The sequence below is a fragment of the Diadema setosum genome, chromosome 17 (genome assembly GCF_964275005.1).
Source record: "Diadema setosum chromosome 17, eeDiaSeto1, whole genome shotgun sequence".
Taxonomy (NCBI): Eukaryota; Metazoa; Echinodermata; class Echinoidea; order Diadematoida; family Diadematidae; genus Diadema; species Diadema setosum.
This window is the reverse complement of record NC_092701.1, coordinates 18,129,407-18,154,268: the sequence shown is the minus strand read 5'-3', so window position 1 is coordinate 18,154,268 and position 24,862 is coordinate 18,129,407. Positions and strand designations below refer to the sequence as shown.

Below are 24,862 nucleotides of genomic sequence, written 5' to 3'. Positions count from 1 at the left end.
GATGACAGTTTCTGGTATTACAGGTATTCACTAAGTTTAAAAAAAAACAAAAACAAAACAAAACAAAAAACAAAAACAAAACAAAACAAAAAACAAAAACAAAACAAAGCAAAAAACAAAAAACCTTCAGGCAATGAAAAGATATGGGAGAAAAAGTGAAATTTAAGAACTTGACCTTCAGCATGTGCACCAAAAAGTTGATAGGCACAACTTTGTCCACTTATACATACATGTGCAAGCCTTCATTGGGATATCTAAAGTGGTTTCCAAGTTACGCTGTCCAAAAATTGATTACAGATGGACAGAAGGATGGACGGAAGGACAGATGGAAGGACGGACAAAGGCGGATGGAAGGACGGACGGACAACCTGAAAACATAACACCTCCAGCAACACTTCGTGGTGGAGGCATAAAAACAATTTCTCAATTCCAAGATATTGGAAGGCTTTCCAACACTCCCAAGGATCCAATATACTCCAAATTCTCGTTCAGTTAGTTCTTTCAATAGCGTTGCTTGAGTACAACAACACAGCAAAATTATTCCTTCAGAAGAGGCCGGAGTGACCTTCAAAGGATTCAAACTGCTCCCTGGGACCTAATGTACCTGATGTTTTTATTCAGACAGCACTTTGATGGTTTTTGGCAGTGCCATCACAGAGCAAAATCCAGTCCTCCATATGGCTCAGAAGTAATTCTAATCCATCTTGATGGTGGCAATAGTCTTCTTCACATAAAAAAAAAATAAATAAACTACATTATAGGCCTTTCTTTAGTGGAACTAGCAACTTTCTTTCTTTAAACCTCCTGGGATGTTGGGTCTGAGCTAACAGGTTTAAAATGTAAGTGAGATACTACATCTGTAGCTGTCAACAGGGTTACTATTGCATCAGCCCCTCAACTTCCCAAAATGCTTCTTGAGAATCTGTACATCAACGCAAGCCTAAAGCAATAGGCGGTATGTTTCTCATAACAGTGAGTGATGCATTAGAAATAACATTTGATTGATGAAGAGAATTTGTCAATTGATGAAAATGAGATTACTCTAATATCCACTTCCTCCTGCTTTGAGACATGGCAGAGTATAAGGCAATGTATACTCACTTCCTGATGGTCAGTTTGACCGGTGTGTTGATACAGTTGTCAGTCTCTCGAAGTTTCTTGATCTCTCTCCACGTCTTCAGCATTCCTCTCAGCAGCTGTCGATCATGCTGCAATTCGTAGTCCCTCAGTCGACGGGTTTGCCTTTGAAAATATGTATAATATTAAATGAAATTCCAGTTACAACGAAGTAAAAATCCAGGTCGCAACATTATTCGCTCTGTGTAATTCTATTGGTTATTTGTTTGGTTCATAACGAAATGTCGACATAACGAAAGAAAACTACCGGTCCTGAGGACTTCATCATAATGGGAGTCCGTTGTATTGGTGAGGAAAATGGTTGGTTGTGATACATATGAATTGAGAAGCAAACTATGTCTTGCAAGATATATGCAGGATTTATTATTCCAGCAAAGTAACCAGGAGAAAGTCATAAGATTCCAATGATGCAGTGAATAGAGTTTGAGAGAGGGCACACCAGGTCTATACTCATTCCATCTGAAAGCTTAAGTCACTACAAGATCTAGAAGCATCTCCCTGGTAGTCTAGTGTATCACCATGCCTGGGGTCAGACTTAAGGTACCTGTTTACCAATTGGGAGTAGTGATTTCAAAAATGTTCAAGTTATCACATTCAATGTATATGTGTAGGTCAGATGTATCACAAACAATCATGCCATATAAAAAATTTGCAATACAGCCTAAAACATAAGAAGATATCACTATTTTTGTCAAAAAGTCATTATCTGTACATGGTTTATTCAAGAAACTTTTTTTTTTTATTTTTGTTCACATTTTGAATATTTAACAATACTTAACATGGATTATACTGATTTATATTTTTACATTGGTTGTTTCTATCCCTAACTCACATTTTAGAAATATATTTAAGCACTAAAGCTGCAAATGGTAAATAATGCTTTTAACTGCCTTAAATGTAGTGGAGTAGGATGTTTCAGGGACACCTCAGGCGATTAGGGCCTGACAGATGACCCATGTGTAAATTGGATATAGTCAAGGAAACTACCAAGAGCATCAGTAGTGTTGCATCATCTTTAAACTTTCTAGAAGTCCCAGGTCTTAGATACACTGGGCACTCCAAGCGTAGCCTGGCTTTGCTGTGTAATATGCTGCTTGACAAATGAGCTCCCCTAACCCTTTGCAAAAAGCATACACAAGAAGACGGTCTACACTAAACAAATTAATATAACAGGCAACCTAAATGTTCGGGGGAAAATGACACAGGGACACCTAAGTGACCAAGCTAAAACAAGACAAGGGAAATTCACTAGGGCAGAAAAATCGAAAAATGTATACTCCAGCCTGAACAAAAATTCACTAAAACCATCATTAGTTCAAGTCATGTTGCATAAAGTGCTGTACACAGTAGATAGACGAGTTGTGATGGCATAGCTGTGTGAAAGAGATAGGTCTTGGATGAGGAGGGACACAGACAAATTAAGAAAGAGGGCGCACAGCTAATACCACAGAGAAAAGAGATCAAGGGAAAGTGCAAGAGAAGAAAATGTGAGAAATGGAATATCGATAACAGCCAGCAAAAATGTAAGAGGAAGACAAAGGTGCATCTAGAGAAAAATTGGGAAAGTTTAAAGCATGGGGCATACTATTGTATGGTGAGGAGAATAAGAAGACATATCAAGAGAGGAAAAAGATAGGAGGAAGACAGCCAAATAAAAGGGTCTACACTGAACTGGGAATAAAAGGGTTATAGAAACTGTCAAGCGAAATGAAAGGGTCTACACTGAGCTGGGAATAAAAGGGTTATAGAACTGTCCAGCCAAATGAAAGGGTCTACACTGAGCTGAGAATAAAAGGGTTGTAGAAACTGACCTGCGAAATGAAAGGGTCTACACTGTGCTGGGAATAAAAGGGTTATAGAAACTGTCCAACCAAATGAAAGGGTCTACACTGAGCTGAGAATAAAATGGTATAGAAACTGTTCAGCCAAATAAAAGGGTCTACACTGAGCTGGGAATAAAAGGGTTATAGAAACTATCCAGTCAAATGAAAGGGTTTACACTGAGCTGAGAATAAAATGGTATAGAAACTGTTCAGCCAAATGAAAGAGTCTACACTGAGCTGGGAATAAAAGGGTTTTAGAAACTTTTCCGGTCTAGGGCAATGCATGCGGGGACTACAGTGTACGAGTATGACAGGCCTGGCCACTCGCTGGCTCGGCGGTACAGCCGCCTATTGTACATTGTACATGTACTGTACTAGTATCCGTGGTCGGCGCGGCACTATAGGTAAGGTACACGTACGCGCATGCTAGCGCTGTGCAAATTATGCCCCGCACCGGAAGTGCCCTTGCTACGAAGTGCACTAAATCTTGATGAAAAAGCCACATCCGGGTAATTTTTACGTCATTGGCGATAGCGAGAATAAAAATGATATAGAAACTCTCCAGCCAAATGAAAGGGTCTACACAGAGCTGGGAATAAAAGGGTTATAGAAACTGTTCCACCAAATGAAAGGGTCTACACTAAGGTGGGAATAAAAGGGTTATAGAAACTGTCCAGCCAAATGAAAGGGTGTACAAATGAGCTGGGGATAAAAGGGTTATGGAAACTGTAATACCAAATGAAAGCATTTACACAGGGGCAAGTGAAGATTGGGGAAGGAGACAGAACATATAGTGAGCAAGTGAGAGAATGATATAGATATAGAGCATATAAAGTCACTTACCTCCCCAGGGCAATTACTCCTCAGCTAAATACCAGTTAGTGATAGGGTAACAGTAAAGATTAAAGGGACTGTACAGTACTGGTTTAGGTGGGGATTCATGTTTTGAACATTCCTAAGTGAGATACTGAGAAACCTCTTATGAAATATGAAAGAGGATGTAATTTTAAGAAGGATTCAACGTTTATTTGATGAAAATTGGTTTTCAAATGGCTGAGATATCCAAAAAAAATGATAATAATAAAAGACTACAGGCCACAACTTTATTAAGATCTCTTTGTTTCACCTTGTTTTTGGATATCTCAGCCATTTCAAAACCGAATTTCATCAAATAAACTTTTGATACCCCTTAGAATCGCAGTCTCTTTGACATCTCATAGAGTGGTTCCTGAATATCTCGCAAAATGTTAAAAGCTAAATCCTCACCTCGACCAGAACTGTACACACCCTTTTAGGTTAGGTTTAGGGTTAGAACTTTGGTTAGGGCTAGGATTAGGGTCAGGATTGCTTTTCGGGTAAGGGTCAGGGGAAGGGTCTGGGTATTTGTCCAGGGGGTAATTATCCTAGAACCATAAGAGAGAGACAAAAGCAAAGAGACTGAAAAACAGACAGGAGAGAAATAGAGAAAGAGATCTGTTATCTCTCACCTGATCTCTGTCTTGTAGTCTTGGACCTGCCGAGACGTCTCCTCAGTAATGGTTTGATCCATGCCAATATTGTACGCATTCATAATCTGCTCCTGTAGGCTAGTCACTGCAGACTTCAGGGCTTGGAGCTGGCCAGAGGAAAGAAAGAATCATTTGTTCCTTGCATACAACTGGGACACCTGTGCGACTATATCACATAAGAAACTGCTAGGAAGCAGTTCATAATGGGAAAAGCAATAAATCCACTTAACAGATCTTATGACAGTATGCAAATAGTTAATGGTCACAAGTGCAATGGAAAAAGATTTCGCACGAGGTGAAAGTCATAGGCGCTCTATTCAACGAAGCGAAGCCGAGTTGAATAGTGCACCTCATCTTTCACCGAGTGCAAGCTCTGGTTCCATTGCACGAGTAAAGACCATACACTATTTGTTTTATACAACACCTCAAACGTCAACAGATTGGGTACTCACAGACTCTTGAATTTAGCACAGAAATGGCAACCATTTTCCGTGAAAGACGAATGAGTAGCCTCACACTGTCACAGTCACAGTCACCGTGTATGTACATGTGCACGTGACGTATGCAAAACGAAGTTGTTTACAAAAATGAGTGACAAAAGTACGCGCTTGTAAGCGCCCTTGTAATTGTTGAGTGCGCGCGCGGCACATGTTTGTTTATTGTGACATCAAAGCGCGTGCAATGGAACATTTTGGTCAAACTAAATTGCACTGCTGACAGCCAGAGCGTGCAATGGAACTTTTCACTAAATGTCACGTGATGGGCAATGGACCAATCGGATACATTCTAAATAGGTGTTGTATAAAAAATGTTAGTTGCTATAATGAGAAGTATGGACTGTACTGTGATATTCATTTGATATCAAACTTCCAGTGAATAATTGTTGCTATAATGAGAAGTATAGATTGAACTATGATATTCATTTGATAGCAAAAATTTCAGTGAATAACTGTTGTTGTAATGAGCAACATTCAATGAATAATGATATTGTTAACAAGATTATTTCACTACTGCAGAAAATAATCTGAAACAGAACAAAACAACCCATAACAAACCCCTTAACTAATAAACTTGTTATGATTCTTTACAAGAACTCATATCTATGTTAGTAAAATGCATGAGTATTAATATTGAGCACATTTTCGTAATTGTGCAAGGACTTTGCTGTTTAAAATGCAAAGCAAAATTCATTGGAATCAGCATATAAACCTAGTGCAACAAATCTCGTACAGGTTTTCTCCAAATGTTTTAGATCACTCATCACTCATCATCCACACACATAAAAAACTAGCTCTTGTGTTGTGATTCAAATCACGACCCACGTCATCCCGACTAATGGTGGCTGTATGAATAGGCCTATACATAGAGGACGAGCCAATAGGCAGACAAAGCTTGGTATGAAGAGTTAAAGAGAGGATCTGAGGCAGTGATCCAGCACTCCCTCACCTTGTCTGTCAGGTACTGGGCCATGTCCCGCTGCTTGCGCCTCAGGTACTGGTCATACTGCTGCCGGAGTCTGGAGGCCAGGACGTGCTCCTTGCTGAAGAAAGGGTGGTGGGTGAAGACCAAGGTGTTGATGTCGATGTCGATCTGGTGCACGCTCTCCGCCGCGTCCAGGTCGAGGCTGAAACCCTGGTGGATATCTGATGTCATGGCCTGAGGGATAACAACGTAAAACAAATGCTTTGGAAAGCTGTGCTTTCAATTAATGTATAATGATTAACTTGGCATTTGTTGCTTTGATCAATGCCCCCTGTACTTGTTTAAAAACATGTATAATAAGCTTAATACTATCTCTTGTAAATTAAAAGCACAAAATGCAAATCAAAACACAGAGATAACAAATTATCATACCATATATAGATGGAGGGAGAAGTCTTTGAACAAGGAGCCGAGTTGGTGAAGTAGGAGGAACAAGAAAATGTAACATTTGTGCAGCAGCAGCTATTTAATAATAGCAATGAATAAGATACAGTTTGATTCACATGGAGTATCCTCTTCAATGCCAGCACCATTCTCTCAGAGAGCTCTTCCTCTGTCATAAACCCGACACTGACAGGCATTGATTGATAGGCCTGGGAAATAAGGAACATGAGCTAAACATCTTGTCCCTGCACGTATGCCCTTTGATTTGTCCTCACAATCTCCACTTCACAGTTCAAAACCTCGTTTAAGGTACTACAGAACCTCATTAACTTAAAAGTACAACAAAGCTTCATTCAAGGTACCACACAGCTTAAGTCAAGGTACCACAGAGCCTCACTTTAGGGGACACAAAGTCTCACTCAAGGTACCACGGTGCTCCCCCTCCCCCCCCCCCCCCCCCCCCACATCAAATCTGCAGATCTTACCTTTCGAAAGATGGTCTGCAGTTCTGGCTCTCTTTCCTCATTAGGGATAATCCTTGGTCTGGTTGGTGTTTGCTTCACTGGGTCTGGAAGGGCTAAAATACGTCCATCCTCCCCAAACCAGCCTTTACCCTGTGTGTGAAAACATCAATAGTCATACAATCACACAATTGTACTTTCAAATGCGACAAAATTTACAATGAACAGAAATTCAGGGTGAGAGATCTAAAGGCATAAACTAAGATGTAGTCTGTAGCTTGACTTCTTTTCAAATCAAAGAATAGTAACCAAGACAATCAAAGAGTAACACATTGTGTCAGGCAAAATTAGAAGTTTTTAACTGTGATAATCAGACTGGGAGAGTTCTGTTGTGCAAGCCTTTCCAAATCAAAACCATTTTTTTTTTCCTTTAAGTGGATCACTTTCTCAAAAATTGAATTGATGCACAGATCAATTTCATCTCATACATCATAAATGAGACACAAAATCCTAAACATTTTAACCATTTCAGGGCATTCAGAAATGATGCAGGAAGACAGACCTTGTCTGGTCTTTGGAGGAGGCGGTGCTCCATGATATTCTGGTTCCTCTGAGATACGTCAGGCCTGACACCAACATAGAAACCCTCGTCCTCAAGGTACCTTGGCTGAGTGTTCTCAGGCACCTTCTGCTCTGCAGGTACTGAGAGTGACAATGACACAGTAAAGAAAAAAAAAGTATTCATGCAAATCACCATTCATATGATGGTAACAATGATATGGTCTTAAACATCAGCAAAAGTGTCCTTATAGTGTAAGCAATTGTTTTGTTCTGCTTTGTTTTTTTGTTGTTTTTTTTTCCAAAGGACCCTGTCATTAATACCTTCTCATTATCCCATCATTATTGACTACCCATTCTATATACATGTACCTGGTTGCAGGACAATATTGGGTGAAGTGTGCTGGGATGTATGCAGTAGGCAGGATTTGAACTCAGAATCTCTTGTTAGGGATCAGGCAGCCAGTATAGAATTCAGTGCTGTTGCGTTTCAGTGGATAAAGCCAAAGACTATCAATCATCACAACGTTTCTGATTCAAGTCCCCTGGCTGCAGCGGTTGTGCCTTTAGGCAAGACACTCTATCCTCACTGCCGAGTCCTTCCAAGGGGGGCTATAAGGCTGTTGGTCCCATGATCGCATGTTTATGAGTAGTTTTCAACGCTTCCTCAGTGGTCATACAAAAACAAATCAATTCCATCAATTCAATTCAATGCATATGACGATGGAAAACTACTTTCAGACAACGCAATATTCTGCCAGTTTGATGAGGAATTATGCTTACAGTATTTTGTCTGTCAGCTGTAACATGTGTAAAACTTTCAATGTTATTTTTCAAGCATCATGCTGAATAAAAATTGAGTAATGCCAGGAATACTTTAGTTTCTGTAAAGAGTGTCTATACAGGACTATGATACAAGAGGTGCCATGCTGGCTTTAGTGAGAGCATTACCTGTTTTGATGCTAGGCACAAAGAAGAATCCTTTTTCCTTCTCTTCCCTGAGGCCAAGGGGTACGTACTCCGCAGGCATAAGCTGCGACGGCTGCAACTTCCAGGCCTCCTTGTCGATGAAGACTTCTGAGAGTAGCGGCTTGCTCTCCTCCGCCTCCTCCTCATCCTCTTTGACTGGTTTCAGCTTGCCTGCATCCCTGCCAGTACTCGGTCCCGGCTGGTCCTCCGAGGGGGGTTCGGAGGCGATCTCCGCAGGCTCGGGTTCCGGGTCGTAGCTCCGAGTGAAGAAGTCGAATGCCTCCTCTTCGGTGGGGAGAGCTGCTTGCTGTCAATGGGGAATGGAAGACATAAATATGCTTCTATAACACATGCAGTAAAGTTGTGGCTGAGATGGTCACAAATGACAGAGCAAAAATTGTGATCAGAGTCTACATGACTTACAGAGTACTTGCATTTATTATGAATCTACTGAACCTACTGTGCTTTGCTTGCTCTTGACAAGGAAGCTTTCTGGGCATGCTTCATCAGAGAACCCTTCATTAGCGAGATGTCGTTGGAGTAAAGGAAGGTGTTTCCCACCCCCCTTGTGTTGTGTGATATGACTGCCAATATCTTGATATCCTTCTCCTCAGTCAGTGTTAGTATCATCCCAGGCCACACACCCTGACAGGAGTAACACTTGAAGAATTACCAGCTACCACCAAAATCCATTCAAAGACAACAGCCATTCTGGCTCTGATGCTCTAGTTGAGTTGTTTCAGTGGAATGTATTGACATGTCATGTTGCACATGGAAACCCTGGATAAGTTTTGAGTATCACAAGCCATGATGAACACATGCAGCATACATTACATATAAAATATACCAATAATCCTAACTGATCTTTGCTATTATCCATAGGCATGGTAGCAAACCAAAGTCATTTACATATACTACGAAGACAGCAAAAATACACAATATCAACACAACTGTCATCATCATCAACCTTACCATCATCAGCAGCAGCTATTCATATTCTTTCCCTACTCCTTGGGGTTTTGCGTATCATCTATCTGTGGCATTTCTCCACCATCTTTGTAGCCTACTGTCACTGCTAAATGTTCTGATGAATTTATAGCCTCGGTTTCATAAACATTTCCACTGAAATGGAAAGAGATTCTTAATAGCAGACGGCAGATACCACATCAAAGACCTGGATTCTATTAATGTCACTTCCCTACCTTGGCTTTGACTTGCTTGAAGGCTGCCCTCCACTTTGACTTGGCAACGATGGATTCATTCAGCATCTTGTCCTCCTCCAGTTCCTCCTTTGTCAGCTGAAAGGAGAGGAAAAGAAAATCATCTCTATAAAACTATTTTAAGCAAACTACTCCTTCTACGGTCACTGATGTCTACACCTACTGTTTTTTTTTTCTACAACTAACTCTAAAAGGATCAGAACACATCTACACCAGACTTACAACCGACTCTAACATTTAACCTAATCAAAAAAAAAAAAATTTAAATGATGTTTACAAATAGTAGACAGAGATGATCATGTGATTTCAGAAAATGACATCATAATGATGTTACGGTTGAGCGATCACAAAGGGGAAAAAAAGTCATGGCATCCTGAGCTCATGAGACATCAGTGATGCACATTTTCCAGAGCTAAGAGCTTGAGCTTTTAGAGATAATCAATTCACATGTTTTTCGTACAGAAATATAGAAAGAATTCATACAGAAACAGAAGGTGATCCATGAGCTTTCACAGACTACCTAAAATGGTCAGAAATAAGGGGAACAGAAATTTTCTCATCGTTGTTTCAATTATTCGTATTCTACTGGAATTACTTCAGTGAATCTGTATGCCGCTTCTAAAAGATAAATGATGCACTATTGAATAAAATCTCCACATAGCTTCAACCTAGGGAGAATATTACTGCAGAACTGAAGATAAAAAATATATATTTATTAAAAAAAGAAAGTATAAAACCTTAATAGTGCAGAGCAATAGGCCTACAGATCTGAAATAAGCACATAAAAAATTCCCAACTACTAACAGAACCTTATAAACATGTAAACACACACTGATATCTTTTCCTCTACTTTTCCTTCTTGTGCTTTCATTCTCATTGCACCAGGACTTCAAAGCAGAAGTAGAAGTAGCAGTATACAGTGAGTTAATAGACTAATCAGCTGTACCAGTGAGGGTTCGTCAAATCTTGTGGCCATATCCCTGGCCCTTAACCCTCTCAACCTCCTGGCAGGCAAGTCCTTGTCTGGATCCCGCGCCACTTCATCCTTCATACTTTCCTCAGCTTTCTCCTGCATTCAACATTCAGGGAGAGAAGGTAAACATGAGTGTACATATTCTGTATCAATGCACAGCACATTATCATTCCTAGGAAGTTTCATGGATTCCTTCTTCTATTGTAAACAAAACAAAGAGTTTGTGCATACAACAAATTGATGGTGAAGAATTGTCAGTGACGGCCAATACCTCTATCATTTGATTATTAGAAAGACAGAAGACAATATCTTGTTATTTGTCATAATTTACATTTCATATCTTGATTATTTAGAATGTTCACAAAAATTATACAGTCATGCGCACCATTTTTACTGGCAAGGGCAGTATCCTTTGCCTGCTCTCAAGTGCAAGATTCTCTTACTCAAAACTCCACTACTCTTACTTCATTACTCTGACTCATCTATGATCCATTAATGTGTTTAATGTTTGGGTATTTAATACATTTCTTTACCTTAGCCTCCGTTATTTTCCTACGAATCCTCTCTCTGATGGTGGCATTAAGGCTAGTGGCAGCCTGGTCTGAGGGCACTCCGGCCTTTGCTGCCTCAACCGCTGCTGCCATGTTTAGTTGCTCTGAAATGGAATGGATACAAACACATCGGTTCCTTAAAATACTCAATAATACTCTAGACAAAGTATCGATGATGCTCCATATTCTCTGGTATCCATAAACATACACAAAAGTATGTCCATACAATGTAAATGATAAGATTGAGCAAGATGTATGCATGGAATGGTCACAAACAACCCCAAGACCAGGGACAGTAATGTCTCATATTTCATGTAAGGTTTTGTACTCTTTTTGTATTTTTGTGCTAGCATTAGTGTTAATGTTTTGTGTCAGTGTTTGTGTTAGTGCCAGAGTTTATGTTAGTGTCAGTGTAAGTGTACGTGTTAGTGTTTGTGTTAGTATTGGTATTTGTGTTAGTGTCAGTGATTGTTAGTGTTAGTGGTTTTTTGTTCTTGTTTTTGTTATGTAGAAGAAAGCAACTATATATGCTTTCATATTTTACAACTTGAATACAGTAACGACATTATATCATTCCTCTGGTTCAGCAAATATGGTAGGAGCTCTTGCCTTTCTTCCCCTTGCCCGCTCTCTTTTTGGGTTTTGGCTTGTCCTCTTCCTCCGGTTCCTCAAAGCCCGTTTCAGGAATGGTGGGAATCTCAGCCTTGTTCCTAGGAGGAATTTTTCTGGGTCGGGCCTTTGGTGGCTCCTGAGACTCTGCCTCCTCAGCTGGTTCCAAGGATGCAAATAGCTACGCCATTGACAAAGTACAACAGAAGGGTGAAAGTCAAACTTGCTCTCTAGACCTATCAGAGTTTGCGATGTCACAATGGCATTATTGTAGTTGTTTCAAAAATTGTGAAAGGAATTTCACATAACTTGTTTTCTTCTTTTTAATACAGAAAAAGTGTGCCCACTTAATATTTGACTTCACACATCTCCGTGACCTGTCGAGGGAATGTGTACTCTTCATTATAAACATGAAGATTTGCGACATTCCCTTTAATTTTCTTCACACTCCTTCTACAAGTAGGACAGTTATCAAAATCCACTCTTGAAAGACAGTGTGCATGAAATTAGACAAAATGTAAACATTTTGAACAGATTGTGAAATTTCCTTCCCACTTCCACCAATCACTTAACATTCTGCATGCAATGAATTCACATGAATGTGTGGAATAGCTTCCCCATTAACCCGTTGAGGACGGTTTGATTTTGCTACAACACGCATTTCCCATAGACACCTGCCTGAGTATACTCGGGACTCATCCTCAACGGGTTAACACTGTCATAACAATTACTGAGTACACTGAATGTGGAAGTCATTTGCATCTTAAGTAAATCTAAAATGATAGAGAGCTAGAAGTTCACCTGTAAAAGAAACTGCAAATCTGCAGAAAATAAAAATGAAGGCTAATTTGTTTGTTTATTTATTTATTCACACACATTGAAAATGCACGGAACAATAAATAAACTAGAGAAGCACTCTGAGAGCGCAGACCTCCGCCAAGCATGCAGCCCATTTCCACCCGCACTGATCTTGTTCTTCCACAGAGACCAGTGATTTCCACCCATATGTACTGCATTGTGTGCTGAAAGCCACCCGATTTCCCAATATAGAAGCCTTTGTTACGTCATAAACCCTCAACTGCACAGCGCGCCTCGCCCTAGCAGAAACTAGAGCACGCATTTTAGTGCGCGCATGCAATCCTCAAATACGCGCAGCCTGAACTCCCAAGTTCATTGACCCTACCTGCCAAAATATCAAATATCCTTCATAAATTCAAAAAAAATTCTCGGATCACTACCAAAAGTTAATCGTTTGTTACTTGTGTCATTCTCAACCTTTCCTGCAAGTTTCATCCCAATCCGTTGACTACTTTTTGAGTTATTTTGCACACGGACAAACGAACGAACTAAATAACTAACAAACAAACCAACGGTAACGAAAACATAACCTCCCCCCTTGGCGGAGGTAATCATACTTGAATCAAAGAAAGATTAGAAAATGAATGGATTGCCCATTTAAGATTCATTATCACAGTGATTCTATTTTTCTTGGGGCCCAACACACACAAACATTGAAAAATTATAGTACAAACAGTAAAATATATTCAAACATTGTATAAAAGCAAATACATATTTCATCCCACTCCCTCAAAAAAAAGAAGAAGAATAAAATAGATAACCAAATTTGATATTTGTTGGTCATATAGAAGACCAGGAGGTCTGTAACTTTTTTCTTCATTTCATCCTCACAATAATACAATAGCCATCCATAGGTTAAGGGGGAAATCCAGTCCAAATATAAGTTAGTCTAATAAGAAAGAGTAAAATATGACGAGTTCAACGGTATAAGTTTGATCGAAATCAGATGAAAAATAAAGAAGTTATGACATTGCGAAGTTTCGCTCTTTTTGGGGGAAACAGATCTTGAACAGTTAATATGAATATACAAATGAAATGGCAAAGTGAGCATGTCATTCCCTCACAACTTACAGTACCATATAGTTTGTACATAAAATTGTGAAATTTCCAGTTTTTCATTCAAACACAATTATGCCCGAGGCTCAAATCCTCATATATCTAACTGATCACTATCCTGAAGTTATTCAACCAGGAATAACGTCATGTTTCAGACTTCAATGGCTGAAACATTGAATTTCATTTTTTTTTTTTTTTGCACACGATCAATGGAAAATTGTGAGGGTATGACATGGTTAGCTCACTCATTTGCATATTCATACCCACTGTACAAGATCTGTTTTTGAGAAATTATCAAAACTTTCACAATTTCATAACTTTCTTATTTTTCATCCGATTTCAGTAAAATTTTCTACCGTTAAACTCGTAAAATTTTACTTTTTCTTTATCAGATTAATTTATATTTGGACTGGATTTTGTGTGGATAATGGGAAGGCTGCATCTGTAAGCCTGACTAGATATGTTAGCAATGGATGAGGGTGCCCTCACCTCTTTTTTCTTGGACTCTCTGTCCTGGGTGAGTTTCTCCATCAGACTCTCTGCATGCTGGAGCTCCTCAAGGGGCTGTGGGAGATAGATAAATATGGTAATTAGATAAATAGATAGGTAGGTTCACAGATAGATAGATAGATAGATAGATAGATAGATAGATAGATAGATAGATAGATAGATAGATAGGTAGGTAGATAGATAGATAGATAGATAGATAGATAGATAGATAGATAGATAGGTAGATACATACAGATATGGCAATTAGATATATATATATGCATAAAGATGGATAGATACATACATACATAAAAACATACATACATACATGGATAGATAAATACAGCAATTAGATAGATAGATAGATAGATAGATAGATAGATAGATAGATAGATAGATAGATAGATAGATAGATAGCTTGATTGATAGATAGATACCTACAGACAGAGGAAGAGAGAGAGAGGGAGTCAGGGAGACGGATTAAGAGGGACACTTTTAAATTCTGACTTGCCCACTTGGGCCACTACAAGAAAATCTAATTGTCCTCTTTGAGATTTGGAACAGGCCAAGGTGGCATACTGTTTGGTCCACATTGCCACACCCCCATCAGCCTTTCAAGCTGTGGAAGAATGTGTGTTTGTAGGAACTATTAAATTCAATTGAATTTTCTCAGTCTTCAAGTTTGCAGCAGAAATGACCATGATCACTGTGACTCAGATGATTATTGAAATTTATAATTTCCTGAAACAGAAAAATTGTAAACATTTCCTAATGACTTCTATGGCAAATACCATTCGAGGATATACAATTTCTGTATGTAATGTGTAAGGTGAAGAGCTAAAGGGAACAGTTAATATGTGACACTAGGTGAACTACACTGCAATGGTGGCAAAAATTCAAGTCTAAGAACCCACTCCATATGCCCATCCTAATCCTGTATCCTTACTTTAGATTATAGAATCCAAAAGTGACTGCACAGCTGTCCCACCTTTCCTTGCATGACTATCTGTTCTCTTCAAGCACTAGTTTGCTCATTTACTCAGTACTCTGCAGTAACACTCTATCAAGCAGATAGGCTTTTAAGTCTAGTTAAACTTTAGATTCAAGATATTCCAGAGCAACTCACATCAGCAGGCATGTCCTCATCCACTCCACCATCTGCTGCTGATAAATTCTGCAAATAAAATATAACAAAAATCTTGTTAAGAAGAGTAAGCAATGACTCATTGGAAAAATTATTTTAAAGTCATGATACATGCAGATGAATACTAGTATACCACCGTAGATACCATTCTCAATATTCTCAATAACAAAAGAATGTAAACAGAATAGCATTCAACAGTAATTCAATCACAGAAACTGCATGCACATTTCTCCGATGATATCTCATTGATCTGTCCAGATATAAATATTTGTGAAGAGTGATTCTGAATTTGAAATTTACTTTATCACTAGAATGACACATCACAACCTACTCTGGCAAGCTACTTCATTTTGCAACCCTACAAGTCATGAAGAATTTCAAATGATTATTGCTGAAATTCAATGTTTGATGAGTGGATATTTACCTCAACCTCCTGCCTGCTCCTCTGTGGGGAAGAGGCCGCCTCTGCAAGGAGAGTGGAGTCCATCGTGTTCTCCCGCATGTCACGCCGTCTCTGGCGAATTTTTTCTCTAAACGTTCTGTCAACAAGTAACAGACAAATGCATTCGGTGTTCAACATACCTAGGAAAACAAATTTTGGCTTGTACATTTATGAGATGTGACTTTTATCTGACTAGCATGGATGATGTATATCTAGTATACATGTGATTGTTCTTTCTTCAATATTTTCTGACATAAGACTGACTTTGTGTGTTACAATATTCCAAAGTTGCCGATGGATGGCACATTTGAGAAATCATTGACATTTTAAACGTACAAAGTGTGTGATCTATATGCTCATATTGGATATCTGGCTTCTGGCTATGAAAATCTTAGTTTGATGGCTACTGTACTCACTCTGACATGATGACTTCCTGTTTTGTCTTCCCCTCAGAGAAAACTGTGATGTGGGCTTTACTCTGGTTTTCCACTCAGCAGGATGTATGCATTGTCTTGTCCTCATGCATCATGGTATTCTGTAACAGATAAAATTAAATAAAACAAAATAAAAGTGCCCAGATCATGCAATGCATATCTAGTATTAAAAGACTTATGTCTCACTGACTGGGTTTTCTAGATCTATTATGAACCTATTTTGCCTCCACTGATACTTCTGCAAAGTTGTAATCAATCCTCAAAGAGTATCTTGGATAGTCTAGACCTATATAATATGAATTCCATTTTGATTAAATGACAAGTGATTGAAGGGAGTTGTTGAACCGTAACAGAAACAATATCAGAAAAAAGTAAAAAGTACCACTTGTAGGGCTTAATCAATGCGTAATGGTGGAACAACCTGGTGCTGAACTGAAGACACAGGCTTGTTTTCAATATAGAGAGCAGTTATCAAACTCAAAGTCAGGAAGTAGACATTGTTAACAAACTAGTGTCTAGTTAGGTCTAGCAATGGCTCTAGCGTTAACCATTAGTCACGCGAAAATTGTACAAATGTCAGTTGCATAATCACGCGCGAGTAACGTGTGATCCTTGAACTCACACAGATGTCCGCGTATGGGACTGTGTAATAAAATTGTTTACATCGTAGTTAGGCATTTATGTTCGGACAGTTAAGTCACGTAGCGCAGTTTTAACACGGCGCAAACAGAATAATAATCACTTATTATGCAATCTATTTCTTTTATGAGTTAAGCAAGGATGAACTCAAATCATAACGCTACGTGTTACCCCAGATTTTACCGTTTCACGCAGCTCAAATGCCAGACATTCCGCCATCGCAATCCAAGAATGTCGATAGTATGGTGGCGCTTAATTCATAAAAAGGATTCGTACAAACTCGTGTTTATCACGGAACATCTAGGAGATGGTATATAATTTATCACAATTAAACGAGTTATTCAACTCGAACATGCGATCCTAAATTAGCGCTGCTTAAAACAGTGAAAATGATTTTAAAAGTCTGATGTTCTAACTTCGTATGTCAAAACCTCAAAAATATTCCTTATATACGATCGTGTAAAAATTATTGAGGTATCGCTGAAAAAAACTTAAAAAAAAAGTTTATGGGCATTTCCCCGAGTTGTGCGACATGATCACCAAATTTACCCGCATATTTCAGGACAACTGATAATCTTACTTTGTTAGCCATAGTTTGAAGTGTGTGAAACCAACTTTACCTTTAAGGAAAGTTCCCTTTTGTGCATTTTTATACCTCTTGAAACCAGAAAGCATTTTTTGACCTAAAAATCCCTAAAAAATGCATTTTTGTTGCTCTTTGTGATTATTATTTATATTTGAGGCTCAAATCAAACTTTGTTTGGTTTTACAAATCAAAAATATATTAATCTAGCAGTAAATAAAGTGGAGACCTCGATATAAGATATTACTTCGGACACCAGCGTGCTCTTATACATAGCTCGAGAAGCTGCTGTCGCTGCTGTAACGTGAGTTACCGAAACATGAACTTTTTAACCTAGCAATTTTACTATATGCCCAACTGAGACATGGTATTTTAGATTATTAAATAACTATGCAGCACACATCCAAGAAATATGATGAGACTTTAATAGTCTTTGCTTCAAATTCTCATAACAGAGGTCTTAAAATTGTAACGCGAGTTACCATGTAACGTGAGTTACCACAATGTAACGTGAGTTACCGACATGATTTTTCTTTAATACCAAGAAATGATATGAAGGTTGTGATTGTAAGTAACCAATGAGTACATGATTACTGAACTCTTGTATTAAGATTCTATTTCCAGTAGTCTCTCTCTATCACCAAACCAACTGGTCTACATGTACAATGTATTAATTTCACATGTTCATCACATGTTAACTTCTGAAAGAAACTGTTCCATATTTACTATTTAATATTACAGTGCATGTATACTGATCTGTTACGAAAGTTGTTAAAAGACATTTCTTCTAAAGCTGCATGGACCTTGTTCCAGCAAATTATCAAAATTTTGTGATAACTATTAATAGCCTCCTGATTGGGATAATCACTGCATGATTACTCTTGAAAAGTTCTTGTTTTTGTAATTCAAGTGATTACTATTTGACATTTCATAGTTTATACCTACCTGCATAGACCAAAGCCATTGTTTATGAGGCTGAAACATTTACATATATGAACAGAATTTTAAGACTGGAGCTCGCTTCCTGCTGTTTTTTCTGAGATTTTTGAGAACTGAACATTGTTAATTTGACACGCTTATGTGTTTTATACTATTCTACTCTGAGGTTTTAGCTATTTTGTTGCAAAATCCTACAATGAAACTTTTCCATGTTTACTGTAATTTACTTACATGCTGATCTATTACCAAAAACTTGTTGAATGTGAACCTCATTATGACATTTTCTTTAAGAGCTGGACAGTCATGTACCTTAAAGCAAACTATCAACATTTTGTGATATTAATAGTTAGCCTCCTGATCACAAAATATTTACTATTCATGTTTTTAATTGGGATTTACTGCTTCAGTCTGCTTGATTACTCTAGAAAATACTGGTATACTTTTTACATGTATGTACAATTTAAATAATGGCTACTTGACATTTCATAGACCAAAGCCATTGTTTTTTAAGGCTTAAACATTTATGAACATGTTTTATCAAACTGATCAATACTGGTAGCAGATAACGGAAATTTATCTCCAGTTTCTGTAATTCAATTCTAATTTCTGTACCAGTTTAGTATAAGAATTTGTAAACAAATCAAGCATACAAACAATTGATTATTGAGTAATTCAAACAATTATCAAATAATTGGAATATAAATTGCATTGTTTAAAAGTTAAAAGATTTATTGAAATATTCATTTCTGAACCTTTAAACTCTCCACAGACTACATGTACAGGTCTCTAGTCTCGTGACTCAGTGTATTAAATGGAATAGTTTATGGATGACTTGTTTTATATATAAATAGCCTGAAATCCATTTAAATCTAGTAAAATAAAAAAAAATGATAAAATCAAATTCTCAATTAAATCCTCAATTTCTGATGCATTTGTTAACTGGAAAAGAGTGTAATTTAATGAAATATACTCTGTTTCATATCATTTTGTTGAATACAATTTTTTTCTCATCCAGTACAAATGAAAGCTTGGAAAACGACTCAATTAAAAATGAAATTTATCTTCAAGTTGGTATTCTAAATGTAAAGTTTCCTGCCTTTTGGTAATCTCATGGATAAAATGGGATTAATTACTGTCAGATCAATGTTCAAATCAATTTAGATTCTTTATTCATGGAGTTTGTTTGTGAAAAAAAAAAGTTGTCTTGGTAAGTTTTCTTTGGATTATTAAGACCAAAAAAATCGTCTTGTGATCATGTGGACAAACTGTAACGTGAGTTACCGTAACGCGAGTTACCGATTCACATGACGATACCTGGAGAATGTCAGACAATTTGAATTTTTACCATACTCGGTGATGTATGTTGTTAGTCCATGACTTTGACACAATAGACTTTAAAGTCTCTCTGTTTCTTGTTTGAGGAAACTTTTGAATATAAGACATGCCAAATTTTTGCATGTCCACATTATGTAACGTGAGTTACCGACATTTGTAGTGTTTTTTCTCATAGTTCTCATAAGAGTCTGTGGATGTAATGTTGCTGTGAGGTAGAATGGAGGTGCATGATACTCATTCACATAATAGTAACTCATATCACTAAGTAGGTTTTAAGGATATTGATCTCAACGACCTAATTTTGAGTTCAAAATGTAACGTGAGTTACCGTGGAAATGCCCTTATATGGATTGTCTACTACTATAACATGTATAAATGATGGACAATGTAGGCCCCTACTAAAAAAAAAAAAAAAAAAAAAAAAAAAAAAAAAAAAAAAAAAAATATATATATATATATATATATATATATATATATATATATATATACATATAGTTGAGACAATGTAGATAACAGAAGATGTCGCATGAAACCGGCAGTGTTGTGAAGCTTTCGACCGTTGTCTTCCTCAGCTTCAAAAGCTGTCGAAAGCTTCACAACACTGCCGGTTTCATGCGACATCTTCTGTTATCTACATTGTCTCAACTATAATTTCACTTAAGATGACAGAGGCGTGCGGTAGGAATATCAGCATCATCACACTATATATATATATATATATATACATGTATATATATATATATATATATATATATATATATATATATATATATATATATATATATAAATGACCCGTATGCGATCAAACTCTTCACATGTACTGGTACTTTAAAGGTACTAGCCCACATTTGCAAACCCACGAAAATCTAAAACTGCATAAAACAGGTCCAATATGACTTCAAGTACAAGTTATAACAGTAACATACCTCACCTGTAGCTCTTTGTCTATACCATTCGATAAAAGAGAGAAAATCATCGTTTTAAAATCAATTTTCAAACCGGGTCAACCCGACCCAAAATCGAATTACGAGCGCGGGCTATAGCTACGTACATTGTACATCACACACGTACGTGGACCGGAGCTAGCGAGCGTTATACGCATGCATACGGATTACGGTGCATTTTCATTTATTTTTATGAAAGTAATGGACTAATTCGAACGAAATTTTGCACAGGTGTTACTGCAATCATACCCAAACTCCATGCTAACTATGAGACCAATTGCTGCAGGTTTACAAATGTGGGCTAATACCTTTAAAGTACATAGAACACCAGCTATAGTGCAACTGTAATTGACTATGGGCTATCCAGCCATCTTCTCAGACGGGGAAAAATAAATAGGCCTAAACGTAGGCCCTATACAATGTATAATTATATGAAATTTTGAAAACTGCATCGGCATTGTTTGCACAACCATTGATGAACAGAGAAATAACTACACAACGACAATTTAGTCAAATATAGAGTTCCCAAGGTGATGTCAGTGGCGGATCCAGAGGGGGCGCACCGGGAGCGCGCCTCTTTATATCTTAACGATATTGTTAAAATATAAAAAAATAAAAAGAAAAACGGAGGCTCATGTGCATCCCCCTTTATTTGTGTAGGCCTAGAGGCGCCTCCCCTTTACGGAATTCCTGGATCCGCCACTGGATGTATGCAATTTTCCATAGAATTCATTTATTGGACTTTAAATGGACAGAAAGTGCAGGTATATGGATATTTTCAGTAAGTCCTAACGGTAAACTGTTCAATTATGAATTCCTGAGAGAAAATCGGAGAAATCGGGCAATCATAGTTTTGTTCTAAAACTGTTGCTAAATCAAGTTCTCATTTTGTTCCAAAGGGTGCCAAATATCAAGTATGATCCAATCAGAAGCCAGTGTGTATGCTTGACGGTTGACCTCATGTATACCAGGCTGACTAGCTTTCTTGCAGCCTGTGTAGAACTTTCCGGATAGATGATGCCCATGAATGTCGGGTATATACCGGTAACTCTTGGCTGTGACTATTTCATTCTTTGGAGAGAGATGTAGAAAACAACTAAGAGATTGGGTAGAAATAGCAAATCATCCAGAAAAATACACAAATCCACAAAATAGTCACCAAAACACTCCTTGTTGCCTTGTTTCACATCTGATCACAGTGCTATTTCTTCTTTGTTCCAAAAGGTGCAAATCCATGAAATCCCTGTGGCTATAAGTCCTCAAAATCAGTGTCGATACGTATATTTTTAAGGCACATTTTCGTAACCCTAATGGGATAGGCTATAGGCCTATCGCCTTGTATTATTGGACGTAAAGTCATTGCATGAAAGTGAAAGTGAAATGGAAACGTAACTCCTGTATTGAAACCTTTTGGAAAGGAACTCTTCAAATACGGAATACTATTAGACTTGCACTTACTATGTAACTGCTGCAGGGGGCACAGAAAACAATTGTTTATAACAGAATGTTGGGGGGGGGGGGAGAGGCACCGACATGCAGGCGTGGAGGAGGGCAGCGGGACTCAAGGGTATACAGTGCTAATGATTGAGTCAAGGGTCAATGGTTCCCCCACCCCACTTCCAGTGAAGAATCTCTGGTCTAAAATTGTTGTATTCTTAATCATTTTTCCCGATTTTCTGTCATTAAAGAGCAAAAAATATGTGCGTGTGTGTATGTGTTTGTGTGTGCTTATGTGTCCCCACCACTTTCAACGCCCCTGTAACAGATTTGATATTATTACTTGCGCTTCTATAGAAAACGAAGATAAATAAACATATATTTCTAATGTTTTTTAAGAACATTAATAGCTCATACTGTAACGGTTTATATTAAGTAATCAGATCAACGGTATGAGTCATGTACAACTGATGTATAACTCTGCAAGATGATTACATACGTTCAGAGTCAATACCATTTATTGTTTCATCGTTAACGCGACTCTCGTTGTGGGTGTAGATTGTGGGAACATGTAACCTTTGGAATGTGTCTGCCCGAGAACCTCTGAAGTTATAGCGTTTGAAATAAATTACTTATAAGAATACAAAAATATATTATCTCAAATAAATTTCCCCACAGTAATAGTTGGATACCAACGAAATACTTTCAGGTTCTTACCCTCTGCATCATGCTCACGCAATGCCATTCAATGTGACTGATTCCTTTTCAAGAAAAATAAAAATCAAATATCTATTTACTATATACAAAAGCAAACGAAACAAAACAGGGGGGGGGGGTCGACTTTGAGCAATAGATAGCCGGTTGCTATATCTCCTATAATTTCTGCTATAACTGACATTTAGTGTAAAATTCTCGTAAGAGAGACTATACGTGAATAATTGTTTTTAATATGTGTGTTCGTCTCAGCCATACGACTTAGCTTGCTTCTACAAGACACCCGATTTAGATCACACGGTTTCTTCGCTGATTGAAATTGTATACTAAAGATAAAGAGAGAGAAAATGACTGCCCAGTATAATATAGGGCCTATATGACTCACTTCGTATCCAAGAGAAACAAACAATTGGTATAATACCCATCTCTGAATTAATATGTCACTGTTGGTCTTTGCTATTATAGCTGTGTAATAGCTCGCATGCTGTAGATGAGTTTTTAAATGCTCAAAATGTCTCGAATGAAGAGGAAAGTCGAAAGACGAAAGCAAAGGAGAAGATGGAGGACCTAAATAAGAGAGCTGCGTCACTTCAAAGTTAGATTTTTTTTTTTCATTGAACCTATGATCAATTTGTCACAACCTCATTTATGCAAATTGAAGGAGATCGGTGGTGCTATCACATCAAACTGCTTGTTTGTACACTACTATCATATATCGATTTTTTAGTATGTATAATAATAATATGATAAAACACAAATATCGTGTTTTAGTGTAATATCGTTAGCAACATTTTAACCTCTGCAGGTTTCCTACAAAAAAAGAGAGAAATATTTATTACTATATTTTTATCCTGATTATTATACAATGGTAGATATAGGACTAACATTCTCTTGTGTATATCACGGCCAAAATGAAAATGTAGCTTTAAATATCTGAATATGGTTGTATGCGGCTGTGTTATGAAAGAGTTGTGAAACTACTTATTCCGCAATGAATTTTTTCCTTCTTTTCCTTCCTTCTTTGGTGAAACCCTTACAATTCCTTTTACTTGTCTTTACTCTATTCTTAACGCCAACAACGTGAACATAATAGGGATACATGGTGTAGAATTGCGTTTTGACAACAATTATTCAACACTGGGGAGCTGTCTGGTATAGGTCCTACTTTTTTGTGAGGGGTGAGGTGGGTGGAGGTGGGGTGAGCTGCAGGTCGGGGAAGTCAAATAGACAAGGGTGGTGCTCGTAGTAAGGTCAGGATCAACAATTACAGAATTCCCCTCTTCATCTTTCATTCGTTTTCATCTTCGCAGGCCATAGCAAAAAATTTTACAGAAAATTATCTCCAACATAACCTTCCTCCAATCGCAGGAAATAGACATTTATTAATTCTGTACTCTTCGGCAAAATTTCGTTTGTTGCAGAACAGCAATCGACGCCATGCATATATCGAGCCGATTATATTTCGTTGTTGATTAAAAAATAAACCAAACAAACAGTAGTTTTGCAAACATGTATGTGCAGGCAACATCATGGCTGAGTAGACTACAACAGCCAAACAATGATATATCTTTTTATATTTAGCAATAGAAAGATGTGCAGGCAACATCCTGGCTGAGTAGACTACAACAGCCAGACATAATAATATATTATCTTTTTACATTTAGCAATAGAAAGATGTGCAGGCAACATCATAGCTGAGTAGTCTACAACAGCCAGACAATAATATACCTTTTAACATTTAGCAATAGAAAGATGCAAACAATTGTGCAGGCAACATCATGGCTGAGTAGACTACAACAGCCAAACAATGATATATCTTTTTATATTTAGCAATAGAAAGATGTGCAGGCAACATCCTGGCTGAGTAGACTACAACAGCCAGACATAATAATATATTATCTTTTTACATTTAGCAATAGAAAGATGTGCAGGCAACATCATAGCTGAGTAGTCTACAACAGCCAGACAATAATATACCTTTTAACATTTAGCAATAGAAAGATGCAAACAATTGTGCAGGCAACATCATGGCTGAGTAGACTACAACAGCCAGACAATAATAATACCTTTTTACATTTAGCAATAGAAAGATGTACAGGCAACATCATGGCTGAGTTACAACAGCCAGACAATAATACATATACCTTTTTACATTTAGCAATAGGTACAGGCA

General features: G+C 37.7%; 1 protein-coding gene across 1 annotated transcript in view; it reads right to left on the bottom strand.

The window, feature by feature from the left end:
- The window catches only part of LOC140240488 (coiled-coil and C2 domain-containing protein 2A-like), a 42,664-nt gene extending 26,469 nt beyond the window's left edge, over nucleotides 1-16,195 (bottom strand). Inside the window, 14 exon segments of the mRNA XM_072320262.1 lie at nucleotides 1,102-1,242; nucleotides 4,448-4,575; nucleotides 5,915-6,124; nucleotides 6,820-6,948; nucleotides 7,358-7,497; nucleotides 8,305-8,629; nucleotides 9,525-9,620; nucleotides 10,489-10,611; nucleotides 11,049-11,170; nucleotides 11,676-11,856; nucleotides 14,079-14,153; nucleotides 15,205-15,252; nucleotides 15,647-15,761; nucleotides 16,081-16,195. Coding sequence (XP_072176363.1) covers nucleotides 1,102-1,242; nucleotides 4,448-4,575; nucleotides 5,915-6,124; nucleotides 6,820-6,948; nucleotides 7,358-7,497; nucleotides 8,305-8,629; nucleotides 9,525-9,620; nucleotides 10,489-10,611; nucleotides 11,049-11,170; nucleotides 11,676-11,856; nucleotides 14,079-14,153; nucleotides 15,205-15,252; nucleotides 15,647-15,761; nucleotides 16,081-16,088 — 1,841 coding nt within the window. The 5' untranslated portion in view covers nucleotides 16,089-16,195.
- Between the last annotated feature and the right edge of the window lie 8,667 nt (nucleotides 16,196-24,862).